The sequence below is a fragment of the Artibeus jamaicensis genome, unplaced genomic scaffold (genome assembly GCF_021234435.1).
Source record: "Artibeus jamaicensis isolate MK-2021 breed Jamaican fruit bat unplaced genomic scaffold, CSHL_Jam_final scaffold_474, whole genome shotgun sequence".
In the NCBI taxonomy this organism is placed as follows: domain Eukaryota; kingdom Metazoa; phylum Chordata; class Mammalia; order Chiroptera; family Phyllostomidae; genus Artibeus; species Artibeus jamaicensis.
In genome coordinates this window covers 42,574,126-42,594,552 of record NW_026522046.1, presented here as the reverse complement: position 1 = coordinate 42,594,552, position 20,427 = coordinate 42,574,126, and the positions used below count along the sequence as shown (strand labels likewise).

Sequence of the window (20,427 nt, the reverse complement as noted above, 5' to 3'; positions counted from 1 at the left end):
AAGTGACGGTGCCAGTGGGGACTGGAAGTTTCCCTGACGCCAGCTGCTTACCCAGCCGCCTCCTGGAGCTCTGAGCTCACTGGAACCTGGGTTTAATGGGAGCTAAAGAAAGTGAGAAGCCGTGAGGTGTTCTTGTCGGGGTCGTTCCACCAAGAGGCACAGCGGTTGCTGTGCACTAGCCGTGTGCTTGCACTCCGGCCAGGACTCACCCGTGTGCCGCTTGTAGTGCTTGAGCATGTTGACCTTCTGCGCGAACTTGCGGTGGCACTCCTTGCACTCGTACTCCTTGATGCCCTTGTGCAGCTTCATGTGGTGGCGCAGCGCATGCTTGGTCTTCATGCCTGCCGGGCACAGCAGGGGCCGCTGCCATGGCTGACCCGCAGCACAGACCCCCCCCCACAGTGCCAGCGCCCAGGACCCCCCCACAGTGCCAGCGCCCAGGACCCCCCCACAGTGCCAGCGCCCAGGACCCCCGTGCAGCACAGGCACTCTGAGCTCAGGACCGCCCTCCCTGCCACAGTGCTGCACACACGGGTCTCAGGGATTGCAGGGACGGTGACAGGGAAGGACAGGGCTAGAGGTTCCTCTCAGGAAGGCTCACCCACCAAGAGAGACAGGGAGTCGTGCCATTGAAGGTGCTTAAAATTGACTGTCAGCATCTGGACAGCTCATCTCAGCAGTGCCCACCCCACCCTGGCAGTCAGCGCTCAGGACAACAAGAGCTGTCAGTAAACGTCCCTAGTGTGCGGTCGTGACGCAGTCAGGTCATTAGGGAAGGGCAGTATGAGCCTCCTGGAGTTTCCTGCTGATACTGGTGTAAAAGTAATGAAGGTCAGGAATAAAGCCACCAACGTTCTAGCTTTATGGTCTCAGCTCGAACTTTCAACCCACCCTTAGCTTAACTTCACAAAGTCAACCTTTGCTGAAGACAGTAACATAAGCTACCACCTTGCTCAGGCCGGCAGAGATGGGACCACCCAGGCCGGCAGGGTGTGAATGAGGTGCTGAGGGTCTTAGCCCAGGACACCAGCTAGGCAGGCGGTGGCGCACAGGAAGGGCCAGTGTGAGGGCCACGGGGCGGCAGGCGGGGCCCCTCTGGAGCAGGGGGAAGCAGTTCCCAAGCATGCAGTCGACACATCCAATCCCCTGGCCACAGGCTGACCCAGGAACTGGCCTCTGCAAGGGGGTGGTGGGGGCAGACAACTACCACCATCCTCACCAACAGCCGTGGGAGGACCCCTGTGCCCACAGAATCCTCTAGGCTTCATCGGGTCACCAGCACCCTTCCAGGTTGCCTAGGAAACCCTCGGCCACCGTCCACAGGGACGGGAACGTCACCCAGCTCCTGACTGGGCCCCCGATGCACTGCCAGGCCGTTTCCTCCTCAGCCTGTCCCGTGCACACAGAAAGGGGCTCCTGGGCTGTGGGGGGCAAGGACATGTGTGGGCCTGGCCCTGACTGCGGGGCAGCATCTTTCCGTTTAAAAATCACATGCACTCACAGTGAAAAAAACAACAGGTGACAAGACGTTAACCTGGTGGATGGCTCTCCAACAGCCTGCCCGTCCGGGGCCACACTCCTGGGCACACTCTGGCCACTTCTGGGGGCCCCGCTACTTGCTGTCACTCAACGTCAGGTCCTGCCTGACCCCTGCACTGCTTTCGACAGCGCGCACTGCTCACGGTGTGCACTGTTCATTACAGACGCTGGAGCGCCTGCCGCGGCCCGGCACTGCGCCAGGGGCCAGAGGCTCAGCAGGAGCCAAGCAAGGTCCCCAGCTCCTCCGGGGAGGGGCAGACAAGCAGGGCAGAGTGTCACGTGAGAAAGAATGAAGAGAAGGACAAAGCTATGAAGATGGCAGGAGCCCAGACAGCCGGGATGCTGGCTCATGGGGGGCGTTACGGGATCTCCCTCAGATGGGCCCCTGAGAGTGGCCAGGCAGAGTGGGGGGAACAGCACTCCTGGTCCGGGGAACAGCCAGTGCAGAGGCCCCGGGCTGCCGGAACCTACAGCTCGGCGTTTTAACCCGTCTACCCCGCCACAGGCCGTGCAGGCCTCTGCACACAAGCACACTCTGCCCTGCACCAGCCACTCGCCCAGGCTCTGCCGTCTTGGCCTTGACCCCTGATGGGCAGTCACTGCAGGGTCAGCACCCGGTGGCTGGATGAACAGAAGGGAGCTGGTCTCTGCCGTTTGCCCCAACTAGCACCTCTCTCCCACGGGCATCCAAAACGAACTTACTCTAAATCACAGAAATAGCACACGGTCATTAGAAAACACAACAGAAAGTAGTCAGGAGTGAAGGGACGACAAAGTCCACCGCCCACTCTGACCTCCCCATCCCAGCCAGTGTTAGTGACGGTCATGTTTCTCTCTCCAGTTAAATAAATAAGAAAATAAAGTCTGAGGACAGCTTTGAAATGCACACGACTGCCACCTGGTGGCCATTGCAGGGCAGGCACCTTAAGGCTGCATACTGTGGTTTTGATTCAGTCTGCATCACATTTACCACCGTCTTTGGGGAAAACAGATATTTTTTAAATACTTAGAATTCCCGCCCTAGCTGGTGTGGCTCAATTGGCTGGGCGTCACACTGCAAACCAAAAGGTTGCAGGTCTAATTACCAGTCAGGGCACGTGCCTGGGTAGCGGGTTCGGACCCTGGGGGGGGGCGGCACGTGCAACATTTGTTGCTCACATCAATGTTCCTCTCCCCTCCTCCCTCCCTTCCCTTCTCTTTAGAATCAATTAAAAGATAAGGAAAAGAATTCCCAAACCTGGAATGGGTCCCTTTTTACATCTCTAAAGGCCTGGTTAGCTGGCGTTCCTGCAGGCCATGTGGCTGTCTCACCAGGACTCGTCCTGAGCTTGAACAAGCTATCTTCCTGTGACCCTCGGCTACCACTGCTGCCTGTGGACACCCACTGGGCCAGGCACAGTGGCCCCGGCTGCCAGGTATGGGACTCTCCTTACCTCTAACAGCCGCTCACCCGAAAGTGCCAGTCAGATCTCAAATTTCTGAGGAAAGTGTAAAGGAACGCGGTGCGCGAGCACCAGAGACACCCGTGGTGGTGAAAGGCTGTGCACACAGTGCCCCTTAATGCATGAGCGACAGGGTCCGCCTATAGGGTGCCCAGGACCGAATCCGGGCAAGGCTGTGAGAAAAAGCTAAGCAGTATCTACCCGTCCTGAAAACGGAAAGTTGTCTACGGTGGGTTTTCAGGTAAGTAAAAAGCAAGAAAGAACAGGCAAACATCGAGTCTGCAGGCCCGCACTGGCGGCTGTGGGATGACAGGGGAAGGACAGTGAGGACGCTACGAGGCACGTAAAACAACGTGGCAGCCCGAGGATTCACGCAGGTGTTCGCTGCAAGCAGGGCTCAGGAGAGAACTCCTCAAACTAAACACCCGACACATTTCAAATATAAAAATAGCAGTATAAGCTGCAGCTCTGACCTCAGGGTCCTCCCTGGGCACCTTCTGCCTGTCCAGCCAGGCCGCTGAGCAGCGCTAGATGGGGGATGGGCGCTGCGGGCCTGGGTGTGGTTTCTCCCTGCCCACCTGGAAGGGACGCCCAACCACGGCTGTCTACCTCCAACCCTCCCCCACCTCCACGCTGCTCTGCAGTCTCTTCCGGACCTGGGGGGGAGGGTGGGCGGTGGGCAGCAAGTGGGGCAGGGGCCGGGAGAACTCGGGCACTGGCTGCAGCTGCAACGGGAGCTGGGCCGGCATGGCCCTCACTAAGGCACAGAACTACTAGAAATGTTCCCACCAAAAGATTAACAACGCATCTTTCGAAGAGTCTAACTGAGGTCTGAGGTGGCAGCAACCACTTCACAGGACACACCCACTTGTGCGTGGTCGGGCGCCCGAGTTACTTCCTCAGTGAAACAGCCTGCACGCTGCCCGTGCAGGGAGAGATTTTGGGAGACAGGCAGCTGAGGAAGAGGAAGGAAGCTTCGTCACACTTTTCCTTGCAGTTTGTTCTTTCCCCTCGTACACTTGATCTAGTCTTAAGTGGACCAGAAAGGTTATCCAGTGAGTGGAATTACGGGGCATCTGTGTTATCTTCATACTTTTCTATTTTAAAAACCAAATAGAAAAAGATGGTTTTACTGGTGATTTCTACCAAACATTTAAAGAATTAACACCAATCCTTTTCCAACTCTGCCAAAAAAATCCGAGAGGCGGCAACACCCCCAAACTCATTTCACCAGGGCAGCACTCGCCGACACCAAGGCCGCACAGCGAGACACCGCCAGGAAACTACAGACCAACATCCCTGAGAAACGTGAGTGTACAATTCTCAACCAAATATCAGCGAACAGAGTTTAACCGCACATTGAAAGGACCGCTCACCATGATCAAGAGGGATTTACCCCTGGGATACAAGGAGGGCCCAACATCTGCAAATCAACTCATGTGCTGCGTAGCACAGCAACAGAACGAAGAATAGAACGCATACGGGCACCTCAACAGACGAGAAAAAGCATCTGACAAAACACAACATCCTTTCATGGTGAAAGTGCTCCACAAACTGGGTCCAGAAGGAATGCTCCTCTCAACACACTAAAGACCGAATCTGACAAACCCACCTCATACTTAATGGTGAAAAGTTAAATGCCTTTCCTTTAAGATCAGGAATAAGACAAGGATGGCCACTCTTACCAGTTCTATTCGACTTAACATTAGAAGTACCAGAGGGAGCAGATAGGCAAGGAAAGAAATAGTATTCAGATCAAGAAGAAGTAAAATGATCTCTGTTTGGAGACGACATGATCTGATGTTCGGAAAACCCCAAGCACTCCAACTAAAAAACCGTTAGAACTCATAAAACTCAAGAGGAGGGGGGGCTCCCAAACTCATTTCACCAGGGAGAAAGGCACTACGAAGAATGAAAACTATAGGCCAATATCTCTGATGAACATAGGTAATAAAATCCTCAACAAAATATTAGCAAACCGAATACAGCAATGCATCAAAAAGATCATACACCATGATCAAGTGGGATTTATTCCAGAATTGCAAGGTTGGTACAACATTCGCCAATCAATAAATGTGATTCACCACATAAACAAAATGAAGGCTAAAGACCGCATGATCATATCAGTAGATGCAGAAAAAGCATTTGATAAAATCCAGCACCCATTTATGATAAACACTCTCAGTAAAGTGGGAAGAGAGGAAAAATACCTAAACATAATAAAGGCCATGTAACAGAAACCCACCGCCAGCATCCTACTCAATGGGCAAAAATTACAAGCATTCTTCTTAAGATCAGGAACAGGACAGGGATGTCCACTTTCACCTCTCATATTCAATATAATACTTATAGGAAGTCCTACTACAGCAATAAGACAAGAAGAACTAAAAGGCACCTAAATTAGAAAGGAAGTAGAAAAACTGTCTTTATTTGCAGATGACATGATACTGTATATAAAAAACCTCAAAGATTCCACCAAGAAACTACTAGGACTGATAAGTGAATTCAGCAAAGTAGCTGGATACTAAATTAATATCCAGAAATCAGTTGCATTTTTATATGCCAATAATGAACTAACAGAAATAGACATGAAGAAAACAATCCACGCTGGCTGGTGTAGCTCAGTGGATTGAGCACGGGTCTGCGAACCAAAATATCTTGGTTCGATTCCCCGTCAGGGCACATGCCTGGGTTGCAGGCCAGTTCCCAGCAGGGGATGCACCAGAAGCAACCACACATTGATGTTTCTCTCCCTCTCTCCTTCCCTTCCCTTCTAAAGATAAATTTAAAACAAAAAGAAAACAATCCCATTCACAATTGCTTCAAAAAAGAATAAAATACCTAGGAATAAACCTAACCAAGGATGTAAAAGACCTGTATTTGGAGAATTATAAGACACCGAGGAAAGAAACTGAAGAAGATGCAAATAAGTGGAAGCGTGTACTGTGTTCATGAACAGGACGAATTAACACCATGAAAATGTCCGTACTACCCAAAGCAATATATAGATTCAACACAATCCCTATCAAGACTCCAATGACGTATTTACAGAACTGGAACAAATATTTTGAAAATTTATATGGCACCACAAAAGGCCCCACATAGCAACAGCAATCCTGAGAAAGAAGAGCAAAGTTGGAAAAATCATGCTACCTAACATCAAACTATAAGGCCGTAGTAAAGCAGAACAGCATGGTATTGGCATAAAATCAGACACACAGAACAATGGGCCAGAGTGGAGATCCCAGAAATAAACCCACACCTTTATAGTCAATTAATAGTCAACAAAGGAAGCAAACACATACAATGAGCTAAGGAAAGTTTATTCAGTAAATAGTGTTGGGAAAATCAGATACGTGCAAAAACATTAAACTAGATCTCCTTGCACCACACACAAGAATACATTGAAAATGGATCGAAGCCCTGGCTGGTGTAGCTCAGTGGATTGAGCTCGGGCCTGCGAACCAGACAATCGCGGTTCGAATCCCAGTCAGGGCACATACCGGGTTGCAGGCCAGTTCCCAGCAGGGGACGCATGAAGGCAACCATACATTGATGTTTCTCTCCCTCTCTCCTTCCCTTCCCCTCTACAGATAAATAAAATCTTAAAAAAAAATGGATCGAAGACTTAAATGTTAGAGTTGAAACGATAAAAAACCATAAAAACATAGGCAGCAAAATGTCAGATGTTGCTTGTAGCCATTTTTTACCGGATATACCTCCCCAGGCAAGGGAAACAAAAGAAAAAATAAACAATTGGGACTACATCAAACTAAAAAGTGTTTGCATAACAAAGGGAATCTTCAACAAAATAAAAGGACAACCCACAGAATGGGAGAACGTATACGCTAATACATCTGATAGGGGCTTAATATCCAAAATTTATAAAGAACTTACAAAACACCAAAAAAAAACCCCCACCCAGTTAAAAAATGGACAGAGGACATGACTAGTGACTTCTCTAAGGAGGACATACAGATGACCAATAGACATATGAAAAGATGTTCAACATCACTAATCATCAGAGAAATGCAAACTGAAACCACAGTGAGACACCATCTCACACCTGTCAGAATGGCCATCATCAATAAATCAACAACAACAAGTTCTGGTGAGGATGTGGAGAAAGGGGAGCCCTTCTGCACTACTGGTGGGAATGCAGATTGGTGCAGCCATTGTGGAAAGCAGTATAAAGATACTTCAAAAAGTTAAAAATGAATTTGCCTTTTGACCCAGTGATCCCACTTCTGGGAATACAAAAGAATCCAGAACACCGACTTGGAAAGAACACAAGACTCCTATGTTCACTGCAGCGCTGTTTACAATTGCCAAGATATGGAAGCGGCCCAAGTGTCCATCAGCAGATGAGTGGATGAAACAACTATGGGACATTTACACAGTAGAATACTACTCAGCCCAGTAGAAGGCTTCTTTTCTAAAAAAGAAGAAAATTTTACCTTTTGTGACAGCATGGGTGGACCTGAAGAACACTATGCTAAGTGACATAAGCTTGTCATAGAAAGACAACACCATGTGATCTCACTCCTATTGGACTCTAAGGAACAAACTGAACTAACGAGGAAAATGGAGACAGATACATAGAGAGCAGATGACAGCTGGTGGGGGGCAAAGGTACGAGCTGGAGGGGCGGAGCGAAATGGAAAAAGGACTCACGGACATGGACACCAGTGTGGTGACTGCTGTGGGGAGGGAGGTATAAGGGGACTAAATGGTAATGGAAAAACACAATAAAGATTAAATAAAATACAAAAAAATAAAATGCTGTTAGAAATAATAGATGAATTAAGTTGTAGAGTATAAAATCAATATACAGAAATCAGTTGCATTTCTATACACTAACAGCAAGTTATATAAAAGAGAAATTAAGAAAGCAATCACATTTACAATAGTATTGAAAACAATAAAACACTCAGAAATATATTTAACCAAGGAGGTGAGAGACCTGTATACTGAAAACTGTAACACATTGATGAAAGACATCAAAGAGAACACAAATAAATGGAAAGATATCCCATGTTCATGAATTAGAAGAATTAATATGGTAAAAATACTCAGACCAGCCAAAGCAAGCTAGAGATTCAATGCAATCCTGATAAAAGTTCCAATGACATTTTCCACCGAAACAGACAACTCTAAAATTGGTTTAGAACCACAAAAAGCCCCAAGTAGCCAAAGCAATTCTGAGAAAGAACGAAGTTGGAGACATCACTATACATGATGCATTATAATACATATCACAGAGCTACAGTAATCAAAACAGCATGGTACTGGCATAAAAAGAGGCATATAGATCCACAGAATAGAATAGAGAGCCCAGAAATAAACCCTTCCCAAAACAGCCAACTAACTTGTGACAAGGGCACCAAGAACACACAATGGGGAGAAGGCAGCCCCTTGGATAAATGGTGCTGGGAAAACTGGGTTGCCACATGTAGAAAAGTAAACGCCCATCTTACGCCACTCAAACAAAGATGAACTCAAATGGATCAAAGATTTCAACGTAAGACCCAAAACATAAAACTCCTGAAAGGAAACACAGGCTACAAGACCCTTGCCATTGGTTGAGGCAATGACTGCTCGGCTAAGTCACAAAAGCACAGACAACAAACACTAAAGCAAACGTGCGGCATTAAACTAAAGAGCCCTGCACAGCACGGGAAACCACCAGGAAGACAACCTACAGGGCCAGACACATGGTCACAAACCGTACACTGAATAAGAGACACGATAAGGAACTTGTACAGCTCAATAGCAAAAGAAAGAGAGAGAGAAAGGGAGCCCTCGGGCACTGCTGGTGGGAATGAGAATCAGGGCGGCCGCTGGGGCAGACAGAATGGCAGTTCCTCAAAAGATCGACAACTGAACCACCATATGATCCAGCAATCCCTGCTCTGGGTACGTCTACAGAATCAGAGTCTTGAAGAGACAGCTGCATCCCCATGTTCACCGCTGCATTCGCCACAATGGCCAAGAAAGAAAACAACCCAAGGGTCCGTCACAGATGAATAAATAAAAAAGGTGTGATCTACACAACGAGTATTCTTCAGCCACGAGAAAGAAGGAAATCTTGCCATTTGCAACAACGTGGATGGATGTTAAAGGCATTATGTTAAGTGAGGTAAGTCCAACAGAGAAAGACAAATACTATGTATAACTTCTATGTGGATTCTTCCTGGCTGGTGTAGCTCAGTGGGTTGAGTGCGGGCCTGCGAACCAGAGTATCGCGGTTCGATTCCCAGTCAGGGCACATGTCTGGGCTGCAGGCCAGTTCCCAGCAGGGGACGCACGAGAGGCAACCACACATTGACATTTCTCTCCCTCTCTCCTTGCCTTCCCTCTGAAGATGAATAAATAAAATTTTTAAAAAGTTTAAAAAAAAACAAAAAACTTCTATGTGGATTCTTGAAAAACAAAACTTGTGAAAGCAGAGTAGGGTGGGGGGGACCAGGGAGAGGTGGTTTAAGGCACGAAGAGCAGACGAGCCGGTTCTGGAGATGGGACGCTCAGCGTGGCGTCTGTTGTCCACACGGTTACACTAAACCGCAGAGCTGCTAAGAGCCCAGACCTGAACCGGCCTCCACACAAAGCGAAATGCCAATAAACATGGGATGTGCGGAGGGGTTACCCAACCGCACTGTAGCAACCGCACTGCGTTTACAGCTGCATCGATGCACGCGTCACACCTACACAACGTGGCAGGTCAGCTATGTCTCAACTTAAGAAAGGAAAAGGAATCTCCATGGAACACAGAACTTCACCCAGACCTAATGGCAGAGCGGGTAACTTTACTGAAGGAGGGCGGGCCTGCTGCTCTGCACGCTGCGGCTGCTGGAAGGGGACAAAGAAGGGGCCCCTGAGCAAGGGCTCTGGGTCCTTGTGGTGGTTTTTTAAAATCAGAAGTGGATTAAAATCATACCATGTACTGGGGTTATCTGTTTTTAAATATCACTTACTGGGAGATAGTTTATGAATAGGCTTATTAGTTAAGTAATTTCACCTGATTAAACACAGGTCACGGTGCTCACCGGTCAGAGCAAATCACCGTCTTAGCGCCTAGTGGGTTGTACTCGGCAGCAGTTCACAGCCGAGTCTACGCTTAGACCGCATGGCGATTCTTAGAACTGTTTGGTATTTCAAACAAGTACATGTTGTACTATTTCCCCGCTTTTAAAGCAGCCTGTGCCTTGAATTCTTCATGTCCGTGTTTGTTTTAGGTCCCTCATTTAATGCTGCCCTCTCATTTGGGCTCCCTCTGATGGCCGTGGTGACCCCTCGCGCTGACGTGCCAGTTCTCGCACACCCTCCGGTTAGAGCTCCACCTGGCACACCTGTGGCCCCGGCGCCCAGCCCCACACCTACCTTTCCCGCACTCGGCGCACAGGTACTCCCGGATGTTGTCGTGCACGCGCATGTGTTCCTTCAGCATGTCCTTCCTGGCAAAGGACTTCCCGCACTGCTCGCAGGCGTGGCTCTTCACACCTTACAAACAAACGGATCCAAATTTGAAGCCCGTGAGACCCGCATCCATGGTCACAGCACAAAGGCAGTAACCGGGAGGGAAGGCAGCCCCCCTGCAGCTGGAAACAAGGAGGCATCCGAGGACTGCAGGGGTGACGAGCAGGGAGAGGCTGTGCTGGGAGTGGACGAGGTGGCCAGGACGGGAGAAGCCGGGGAAAGAAGAACGAGGCGGGAGGGGACGATGCAGGACTGCTCCGCAGAGAAGGCCAGTGCGCCAGGCCAGCTCCAGGCCCCGGGTCCTGAGGGCTCACCTACCGGTGTGGATGAGTTTATGCCGCTCCAAGTTCCCGATGCTATTGAAGATCCGCCCGCAGATCTCGCAAGGGTGAATGTACCTGGAACCAGACCACAGCCTCAGGGTGGCCCACAGAGGCAGGGACCGGCCGCAGCAGGGACACCTTTCCTGAGCACCACGATCGGCAAAGGTGGGACCGAAAAGGTCCGATGGAGATGGCCCCGGACACAAAGATTCTAGGGCTATCAGGGGCTTCATGTGACCCCCGCTCAACCCATGTCCGTGCCGTAACCCCAACTCCCCGAAAGGTGACTGGATCTGGAGGCTGGGCCTTAACAAGGGAGTAGGAGAACACGAGGTCCCTGGAGTAGGGCCCAATCCAGTACGACTGGCGTCCTCATGAAAAGGCGAGATTTGGACAGGGACCTGGGTAACAGGGACGACTATGAGGACACAGGGAGACGGCCAAATGGGAGGCAAGGGCAGGGCCCTGGAGCAGATTTCCTCACAGCCGCCCGAGGGAAGCAGCCTGCAGCGTGGGGATCTCAGACTCTGGCCTCGGGAACTGGGACAGCACAGTCCTGCTGTTCCTGCCGCCCAGTCTGCGGCCGTAGGCTGTGGCGGCTCGAGCTGGCTACTGCAGCCTCCACCAGTCCACTTAGTCACTCACTTGGCCTCGGGGCACCGACTCTGGGATGCAGCCAGACATGGGGCTGCCAGTCAGGGACCCTAATCACTGGGGGAAGGGCTTCTTCTGGTGGCTCCACAGGCCTGGAATGTGGCTGGTCACACAGAGTCCTGGCAGGGGTGTATGTGGGCCCAGGGCAGGAGGAGCGGAGAACAGGATCAATGGGGACCCAGCTGGGGCTCGCAGAGCAGACGGACTGGCCCACTCCAGCGCCCCCACCCAGTGCTGCAGCCCACAGCCCCGGGGTCCTCACTTCTGCACGTTGGGGTCTGGCAGGTTCTCGCGGTGGATGACCATGTGGGCGTGGTAGGTGGCCTTCAGGGCGAAGCGCCGGTTGCAGGTGCTGCAGCCGTAGCCTTTCTCCTTGTGCACCTCCATGATGTGCTTCAGGTACTCCTTCCCACGGCCGAAGGTGAGCTGTGGACAAGCCCACCACGGCTCACCCAGAGCACAGCCCGGCCCCCGCAGCTCAGCACGCACTGCCACCCACCAGGGCACAGCGATGCCCGTGACAGCCCGTCACCCTGACAGGTGCAGAGGGGACTGGCAGGGGCAGAGCCAACCTACAGCAGAAGGACATGGGGAGTAGACCCCAGCCCCTCCTGGGCCCCCTGGCATGTCCTGGCCTCACAGCCTCCTCTCCAGACCAGCTGCACCCTGACCGCACCTCCTCTCCACCCACCTGACCTCCCTGTCTCTCACCCCTGCCTGAGGCAGGTGCAGGGCCAGGTGCCCAAATGAGCACACAGGTGCCAGTGCTCACAGGGAACATGGGCACCTGTACTCAACAGGGTATGCCTTGCGCTTTCCCAAGCAGCCAAGCCCCTAGCAGGGACCACGGCTCGTATGGCAAGCTGCTGAAAATGGAGCCCAGGGTTCCCTGAAAACAAAACTGCTGACTCTGGGCAAGGCCCGCCTTCCACACGTGGGGCAGGTGGTGGTGAAGGGCCACTGGCCTGAGACGGGGGAAGGAGAGGGGAGGGGAGGCCCCGTCTGCAGCCGGCCTTCAGGGAGCCAGACATCCCCTCGGTTAGCCACTGGGCCGGTGCGCAGGCCAGTCGGGAGACTGGCTCTGAGAGGTGGTCCACGTGACAGCCGAGACCATGCGCCACCCTTAAGAACCAGTGACACAGGGCGGCCTTTCAGGACACCTGTGACAAGGCCCCTGTGAATGGGGCCACCAGCCGGCAAGGCTCCCCGAGCCTGAGCCTGAGGGGGCCAGTGGCCCTGCAGCCCAGCCTCCCGTCCCGACGCCAGGGCCGTCGGGTTACCTGACACCTTTTGCAGCTGTACTTGTGAGGCTCTGAGTCTGCACTCTCGTCGGAATTGTCGTCGTTCTCCTCTGAGGAGATCCCGATCTTGCCAATAAACTCTTCCCTTTGGTGGTCATCCATCAGTGCGATGTCCTGCAAAAGTCACAGAGCTGGTTTCCAACGTGCCTGGTGAAGCTTCAGCTGGTTATTAACTCCGCAGCCACGGTGAGGTTCCCCCACGGGGAGAAGGCAGCGCCTCCCTGGCAGGCAGGCAGTCCTGCGAGCTCCCTGTGTGGGGACAGGTGTGGGCCCGATACAGCCGCTGTCCCTCGGGTCAGGGGGGCGCACCCCACCTCCCTGACGCTGACACCCACCGGGGGTTGAAGGTGGGCAACAGTGCACTTCCTGCCCCCTGAACCTGGAAACACCTAACACCCCTGGCCTCGACAGGGGCTTCTGTCGGTGGGGGCGACTCTAAGGCCTCCTTCCGTCTGACGTGACGTTTATTGCCCTCGAGTTCCTAAAGTTCCGTTTACTTCTCTGAAAAAGAAACACTCCGGCAGTTGTTCCAGAGGCTGGAAACACCCAGGGAGGGGCAGCTGTGTGGCAGGTGAGCCTGGGAGCTGAGGGAGTGGCGTTTCAGGGGGTCGGTGGCCACGTCTGCAATGGAGGAGGGCTGGCCATGCCTGGTGGTCAGCTCCTTCCGACAGCCGCAGGGGCTCTCGGCCACTCTCCCCACCACTGCCCGCTTTCAGGCAGTGGCTGCCAGGACGCACAGCACTGCTGGCCAAGTTTCATTGGAAAGTAAAACTTAGGGAGCTGGAGGTAGTGGGGGGGCAGGGGTGGGGATGGGAACAGCGTCCCAGCAGAAAGCTCGCTATCCTTTCTCCCCTGCTCCCTCCAGCTGAAGCACAGAGGTTTCCACAGGGGCTGCGGTTCCATTTATTCTACGGGAGTCCTCATGTCGGCACTAGCTGATCACCTACTTCCCACTAGCAGAGGACGGGCAACAGGAGGAGAGCAAGCCCGAGGAGGACAAGCGCCCGTTCAGGGGCCACCGATGGCACTCAGACACGCCAGGCCCCTCGCCTCCACTGGGTTTCGTCTGACCGCCAGAGAAACCCAACTTCCGTGGCAGGTCTCAGGGCTCCGTTTCACAGAGGGAAATGTGGGGGCTCAGGGGGTGGTGGGACTAGCACCTGCAGGTCCCCCCTGGGGGCCGCCCGCCTGCTCCCGCCTCACCCCCCCGTCTCTCAGACCTGCTCAGTGAGACTCCAGCTGTGCCGGGCTGGGAACTGCCCCGACAATCGCAGAGCTGCAGGCAGGTGGGGTCTCCAGGGAGGGGGCTCCCAGCTGCATTTGGGTCTCAGCACCCCCATCACCTCTTCGTTTCCCCTGGATCGGCTCTTCTCCCCCCCCTTAATGGTGACCCCAAGTCCTTGCTGCCCCCCAGCTCTAGCCCCCTCCTCACCTTCCTCAAAGGCAGGGAGGAGGGGAGCAAATGCCACCCCCCACCGCCTGGCGGGAGGAAATTTAACAGGGCCCTGCGTGGGGCTGCAGAGACCACAAATACTCAGGGTGTTAGAATGAGGCATGAGGGCCCACCGCGCCCCGGGTGAGCCGCCGGGAGAGGGCGCCGCCGCCGCCACCTTGAAGTGGACGTGGATGTGGTCCCTGAGCACGTCCACGCGGAAGAACTTGCGGCCGCAGATCTCGCAGGTGTACTTCTTGTCGCCGTGGGTCAGCAGGTGCTTGTTCATGTTGCTCCTGCAGGAGAACACCTGGGGGCCGAAGGACCGGGCGTGAAGGCGCCTTGCCCAGACCCCGGGCTTCACCAGGGAAGCCACAACCACAAACACAGTTTCCGTTTTCTCTGGAAAAGCCCCAACCAATCCGGTAATGTTGCCACACGGCAGCAGGCTGGCCGAGTTGCCACTGGCGGTCCAGTGGAGGCCATTGCTTCTCTAGTGTCCAAACTGGGGCCCCGGCACCCGATGGCTCACGTGGGCTGCACGTGGCTCACTCAGAAACTGGACCCCAACACAGGCCAGTGGGCACGTCTCCCCCCACATTCCCTTCATGCGGTGGTGCTGGGGCCCCCTCTGCAGCAGGTGCCCCGCATACCGAGGGGGACACTACTTCTAGTCCCAGGCACACAGCCCACCTGAGCACATTCAAGAGTCCTGGGAGGAGAGTCTAAGTGGAGACCAGGGGGCTCGTTTGCAGAGAACGCTGGCACTCTCTGTGGCCTGGGTGGCAGTGCCAGTGTGGGCTCCCACGTGGTGCAAACCCTGCTGACGGGCGGTGCACTTGTGGACATTCAGGGTCTTGTTTATCTGTGGAGTTGGCCTCTTTGCTGGCCCACCTCAGCCGCACCCCGGGCAAGTCTGCCCATGAGGGTGACGTCCCCTTCGCTCACATGGGGAACATGCCACAGAACACCAGTGGCCATGGGGCTGTCGGGCTGTCACTCAGACATGCCACGGGGGAGACCCGCCTCAGCAGACAGAACCAAGCCCCTAGGGCCTCCCGCCTCCTGGAGCGCTCGCTCTGGTCTCTGCCGCAGCGCAGAGAGCTTGAGAGTGTGCAGGCGGGGTCGTAGCAGAAGGAAAAGGGGCTCTAACCAGGAAAACACTCACTTCTAAGCTCACTCACTGGAGACCCAGCCCAACGGCAAAAGAGCAAAGTGACAAGGGGACTGATGAGTGGACAGTGTAGCCTGAGGCCACCTGAGAGCCCGTCTCCCCCGAACGCCCCCTGGACACTCAGCGGGCAGGGCTCCGAGCTGTAACGTGAGGAAACCATGAGCTCTAGGCCTCAGGCTGCCGGGCCGCGCACGTTACCTTGCCACACACGGGGCATCCCGAAGGCTCCTTCTTGTAGCGGACCAGGCTCTCACTGCTGGTCTCCAGGTCTTCTCTCTTCACCCGCCGGACTCCTGAAAAGCCCACCCACCCAAGTGAGAGAGTCAACACGTGACAGCGGTCAGTTCTGCTTCAGCCCAGCGCCACTTCCAGAGGGCAGATGAACAAGTGGGTGGTGTCACCTGGGTGTGACGTGGGCCAGTCTGGACCGCCGCGCCTACACAGCGAGAGCAGAGACCGACCGCGTGTGCCTCGGGTGCGGTGACATGGTGTTTGCACTTGGAAACCCAAGAGCAGCGAGCAGTCTCCGTTTCACATGTGGCGGAGGAGCTACAACGGAGGACCCCAGTGTGGGTGTCCGCACCCGATGGAAAGGTTCGGGGAAAAGCCAGGCTGCTCAGGGTGGCTCTGGGTAGGCAGGCTTTTCTTTAAACAGGGGCCGATATTCATCCTTCCAACTAAATCAGTTCAATTGGGATCAGGGTGCAAACTTGGATGATAATAAAATCTGTATGGTTTTAAGGCATAACTGTTCATAAATGGGATCAAAACACTTTTAGAAGTTTGCATGAAATAGGTTATCTTTGAACAGAAGAAAGTCACTTCCCATGGTCTCTTTTTCTACACGTCTGGGACATTCCCACGTAACATGGTGTGAAATGTGGGGCTGGATGTGAGAACGCCTAAAACCACGTGGTCCCCACAGGCTGCCGTGACGCACACCAGGCCGGAGCAGGGCCTGCATGGACTTCGGTGGAGAGGGGGCCACAGAAGGGCCACGGCAGCACTGCTCACCCAGCGGGAAATGACAAGCGAGGCGTCACGTGTAACGCCGGGCTGCGACGCGACCCGGGCGCAGGCATCGACCTGTCCATTGGGAAACACTAGCGGTGCTGACGGTGGCCAGCACGTAGGGCCGCACTCGGACTTCACAAGCGGGGTCTGGCTGGACCACCCACCAGCCTAGGGAGTCCTGCAGCACAGGTCAGGACACGGAGGCCGCCCAGGCATGACGCTTGGCTCGTGAGTCCCTGTGTGCACCCCGTAACGAGTCAGAGGAAGAAGCGGTGCATCTGACGAGGCCGCAGGAAGAACTGCCCGGTAAAGCGGTGGAGTGGACGAGCCGCGACTCCGGGCTGGTTTAAGAAAGGCATGACGCAATGCATGCGCCCCTACACGTGTGTGGCACCGCCAGGCGTCATACACTACTTCCTGACAAGCACACACAGCAAGTCCTCACATAATAGCGTCATTTCATCATCAGGTTAACCTGATGACATGCTAAAGGATCTTGTTTCCATCAACTAGTCTATGGTAGAGCCGCTTCCGTTATGGGTCATTTCACTTAAAGTCGCAGAACCTGCCAACAGTGGTGACTGTGGGCTTAACTGTACTTCATGTGCAATTCTTTAGAAAATGTTTTTCTTTTTTTTTTAAATTTTAAGAAAAGGTGCTTCGCTCTGTGAGGGCCGACCAGCAGGAGAACAGCCTTGTTGGGGTAAAACGCAGGACGGCCGACATAAACATGCTGCCCTGAAAGAAGGTGTGCGGGGCAGGCTCCCTACGGAGGCCTCCGGGGGAGTGTTCTCTGCTCAGCGCTCTCGCCCTCCCGTTCGGGGTGCCGCCTGCACAGCTTGGGGTCTGGCCCACCGGCCCTTGTTTCCAGTCCTGACACATTCGCCCAGCTCACCCCATCGCCGGACCCCTGAAGTCCACGCTGCTCTCTCCCCTGACCTCTCGGGGATCCACCGCCTGGACAGGCAGCCCCTGGGCCCCGAGCCTGCTACACATGGCAGGGCCAGGGCCCCCCCAGAGAGCAGGGGAGCCAAGGAACATCCGCCTTGGGCCCCACCAGCGCACCTGCCCGAACACTCTGCTCCGTGCACATGGTGGGAAGCGTGTGCCGTGCGGGTCTCATACACTGGTTTTCCCCTCCTTGTATCACGTCAAAAGCATTTGCTCACAATGTTAAGAAAAACCTCTGGGAAAAATGTTTTTAATGACTGCGTAACATGCAATCCTGTAAAGAGCCCGGTCTCCCTAACTCTTTCCCCCCTGAACACCTGGGGCCCTTCTGGCGGGTCCCATTAGCACATGACTCTGTGGCCCCGTCTCCCTGCCCGAGCCGAATTCCCACAGCTCGATGACTCTGTCAGAGGATGGCAGAGCCAGACTGCGTCCAGAGAGCTGGTGACGACGTGGGCGTGGCTCCCCCTCCCCCTGCCCCCAGGAGCCCAGCCCCCGGGCAGGTGTGCTCACCTTCCAGGTGCCTCCTCTGGTGGTCAAGCATGACATCCTTGCGGTAGAACATTTTGTTGCAGACTTCACAAGCGAACTTCTTGTCCCCGTGCTTCTTCTTGTGCTTGGAGAGGTTGCTGTTGGTGGAGAAGAATCTGAAACACATCTCACATTGGAACGTCTTGTCATCTGTCCGGGAAGCAAGCAGACACAGCGGCTCTTAGGTGAACAGCGCCAGATGCAGGCTCCACTTTGCGGCCATGGGGGCGGCAATGAGTGCGGGTGAAGGGCGGAGATGCGTGAGGGCCACCCGGCCGGGGAGCAGCGTCGCCGGTGTTGCTGCAGCTTCTCCCAGGCACCAGGCTGGAGCCGACATCTAGCTCACCTCCTCCTAACACCGAACCCTGCCCCACCACGCCACCCAAAGGCTCCTCACCAGCAGTCACAGCACTTTGCCAGGGACTCTGTCAGTCCCCACACCTCTCTGTCCCACTGCACCCTCTCCCTCCACGTGCCAAGGATGTCCCTCGGCTCTCCCGGCTCCCCTGAAGGCCTGCTCTGGGTGGGTAAAGCAGCTTGACCACTGGGCACCTGCACCGCAGGGCCACCTTTCCAGGTGTCTGTCTGTCCCCAACACACCTGGGCTCTCCCCTCGGCTCAGGGATCTCAGGGCCTCATGCCCAGCACGAGCATCCGGCCCTCTCTGCTTGCTCTCAGCTCTGCCCCTCACCCCACCCCCACCATATGTCCCCCCCAAGGCCAGTCACCCGCAGGCTCGTCACCTACACAAGCCCCGGGGGGCAGCCCTCACTGCCCACGGCCCTCCTGGAGCACCAACGCCAGGACTCGTAGACTACAGGAACTCCCCGCAGGACCCTGTGCAGGTGGGCCTGCCAGTGCGGGTCACGGGGTGCATGCCCCCCCAGACCCAGACCCTCAGGCCACAGCACATCACCCTTGTTTCTGGGCCCTGGGCTCAGCCTGCTAACCTCTGAGAATGTCGGCAAACACTGCCAAACACTTGGACCCCTGAGGCCACCAGAAATCTGCTATTTTCTGCAGTGAATCTGATGCAGGTCTCACTCTGCTGTAGCGGAGCCCTGGGTGTGTCGAAGGAGCCCGCGTCCAGGGCCTCCGACTGGGCTCTGCTGACGCGTGGGCCAGACCCTTCCCTGTGGGGCCGGCCTGGGCTCTGCGGGGGTCTGCAGCATCCTGCCCCGTCCCCAGCCTGCTGCGAGAACCAACACGTCCCAGGGGCTCAGGCCACAGTTCTCAGGTGGCCCCGATGAAGTCCAGGTGCATCCCAGGTGCACCTCCATGATCGCCTGTGCACACTCACTTGTAGGCAGTACGTGTGCTTTTGCAAAACGTGTTCACTTTTACTTCAGTGGCTATGTGACAGTCCATCCTGTTCACTTATCACAGTTCACTTCGTTGCTCTGATACTATGGATAACTCAGTGCTCCTTAGCAACGTAGCTCTTTCCCCGCCTTTCTGCTAAATTCCCCTAGCAGAGCTTCGCAGGAATGGGACCACCAGACTGAGGGCGCCTGCCACCTGCTTCGTGAGGAGCCGCCTCCACCAGGCTGTTTCATCAGATCACAAAGACCCCTGCCTGGCCTGCACCTGCTACGCCCCGGTGAGCCCCCTCCGGACCGCTGCATCCCTCCCCCCGGAGCCCAACAGCACTGGAAGGTGTGGTGCGCCCTTGGGCTCTAGCTTTCCCTCTCAAGAGTCCCTCCCATTGTCCCTCCCAGCGTGTGGCGAGAAATCCCTGGTAACCATCCCTGGCTCGGGTGTGGCCTCTGCCCACCAGAGTAAGCTGCAGCAGAGCTGCCGGCGCCGGTGCCCCGCCCAGGGCTGCTGCTCCCACCGTGGTACCCGGGCACCGTCGGGAATGCAGACAGTGTCTGGTGCCAACACTCTCTCCCGCCAACAAGCCGGTGCCCTCGGGCTCCATGTTGATGACTGCGTGGAGCGTGTGCAGCAACAGACAACAGAGGCCTGTTCACCGGGCTCTGGCAGAGGGTGTGGGCGCAGGGTCACCTGGAGACAAGACTACAGATCTCTCGGGCAGCCGACCTGCCCGGGGGGCATGAAGGGCTATGTTCTGCTTCAGGGTCTGAACGGAACCCTCGCTATTCTAGAGTCTGATGGCCAAGGGCAGTGCAGGGACCACTTAGAAGAGTTACGCCAACGCCGTCACACCCAGGACAGGATGTGGTGAGCAAAAGCTTGAGAAAAGCCCACCTGACTGCACATTCCAAAGCTCCTCCCTCACATCACACACGCTCTTGGCTTCACGGTCTATGGAACACACACGTTTTCCTACGGTGAACAGGTAAAAAGTGTAACGGTCTACAAATACTGTGTTGTGTGAACGATCTCCATTTCCAGGTTTATCCTTCATTCTCCACCCAAACTTCTAGTCTGTGAAATGAGAGTGTCCTAGGAAGAGTTTAGAAAGCGCACCGCAGCCACAGCTGCTCGGCTGCTTCCCGTCTGGAAGGAGGAGGTCCGGTCGGCCAGAACTTCAACTGACGTGCAGCGTCTGCGGCTCTGACCCCCTTTGCTACCCTCTGTTGTTACTTTCCATCTCATGTGTCCAGAGAGGCAGTTAAAGAGGACG

At 54.8% G+C, this 20,427-nt stretch overlaps 1 protein-coding gene across 3 annotated transcripts in view; it reads right to left on the bottom strand.

The window, feature by feature from the left end:
- Nucleotides 1–20,427, bottom strand: part of PRDM15 (PR/SET domain 15) — a 64,227-nt gene that overhangs the window by 11,157 nt on the left and 32,643 nt on the right. For all 3 annotated transcript variants that reach the window (XM_053657882.1, XM_053657883.1, XM_053657884.1), the window contains 8 exons: nucleotides 17,820–17,987; nucleotides 15,540–15,634; nucleotides 14,346–14,477; nucleotides 12,715–12,849; nucleotides 11,697–11,860; nucleotides 10,776–10,855; nucleotides 10,362–10,481; nucleotides 210–341 (listed from right to left, as the gene is read on the bottom strand). In XM_053657882.1, the coding sequence (XP_053513857.1) occupies nucleotides 210–341; nucleotides 10,362–10,481; nucleotides 10,776–10,855; nucleotides 11,697–11,860; nucleotides 12,715–12,849; nucleotides 14,346–14,477; nucleotides 15,540–15,634; nucleotides 17,820–17,987 (1,026 nt within the window). The remainder of the gene's footprint in view (nucleotides 1–209; nucleotides 342–10,361; nucleotides 10,482–10,775; nucleotides 10,856–11,696; nucleotides 11,861–12,714; nucleotides 12,850–14,345; nucleotides 14,478–15,539; nucleotides 15,635–17,819; nucleotides 17,988–20,427) is intronic.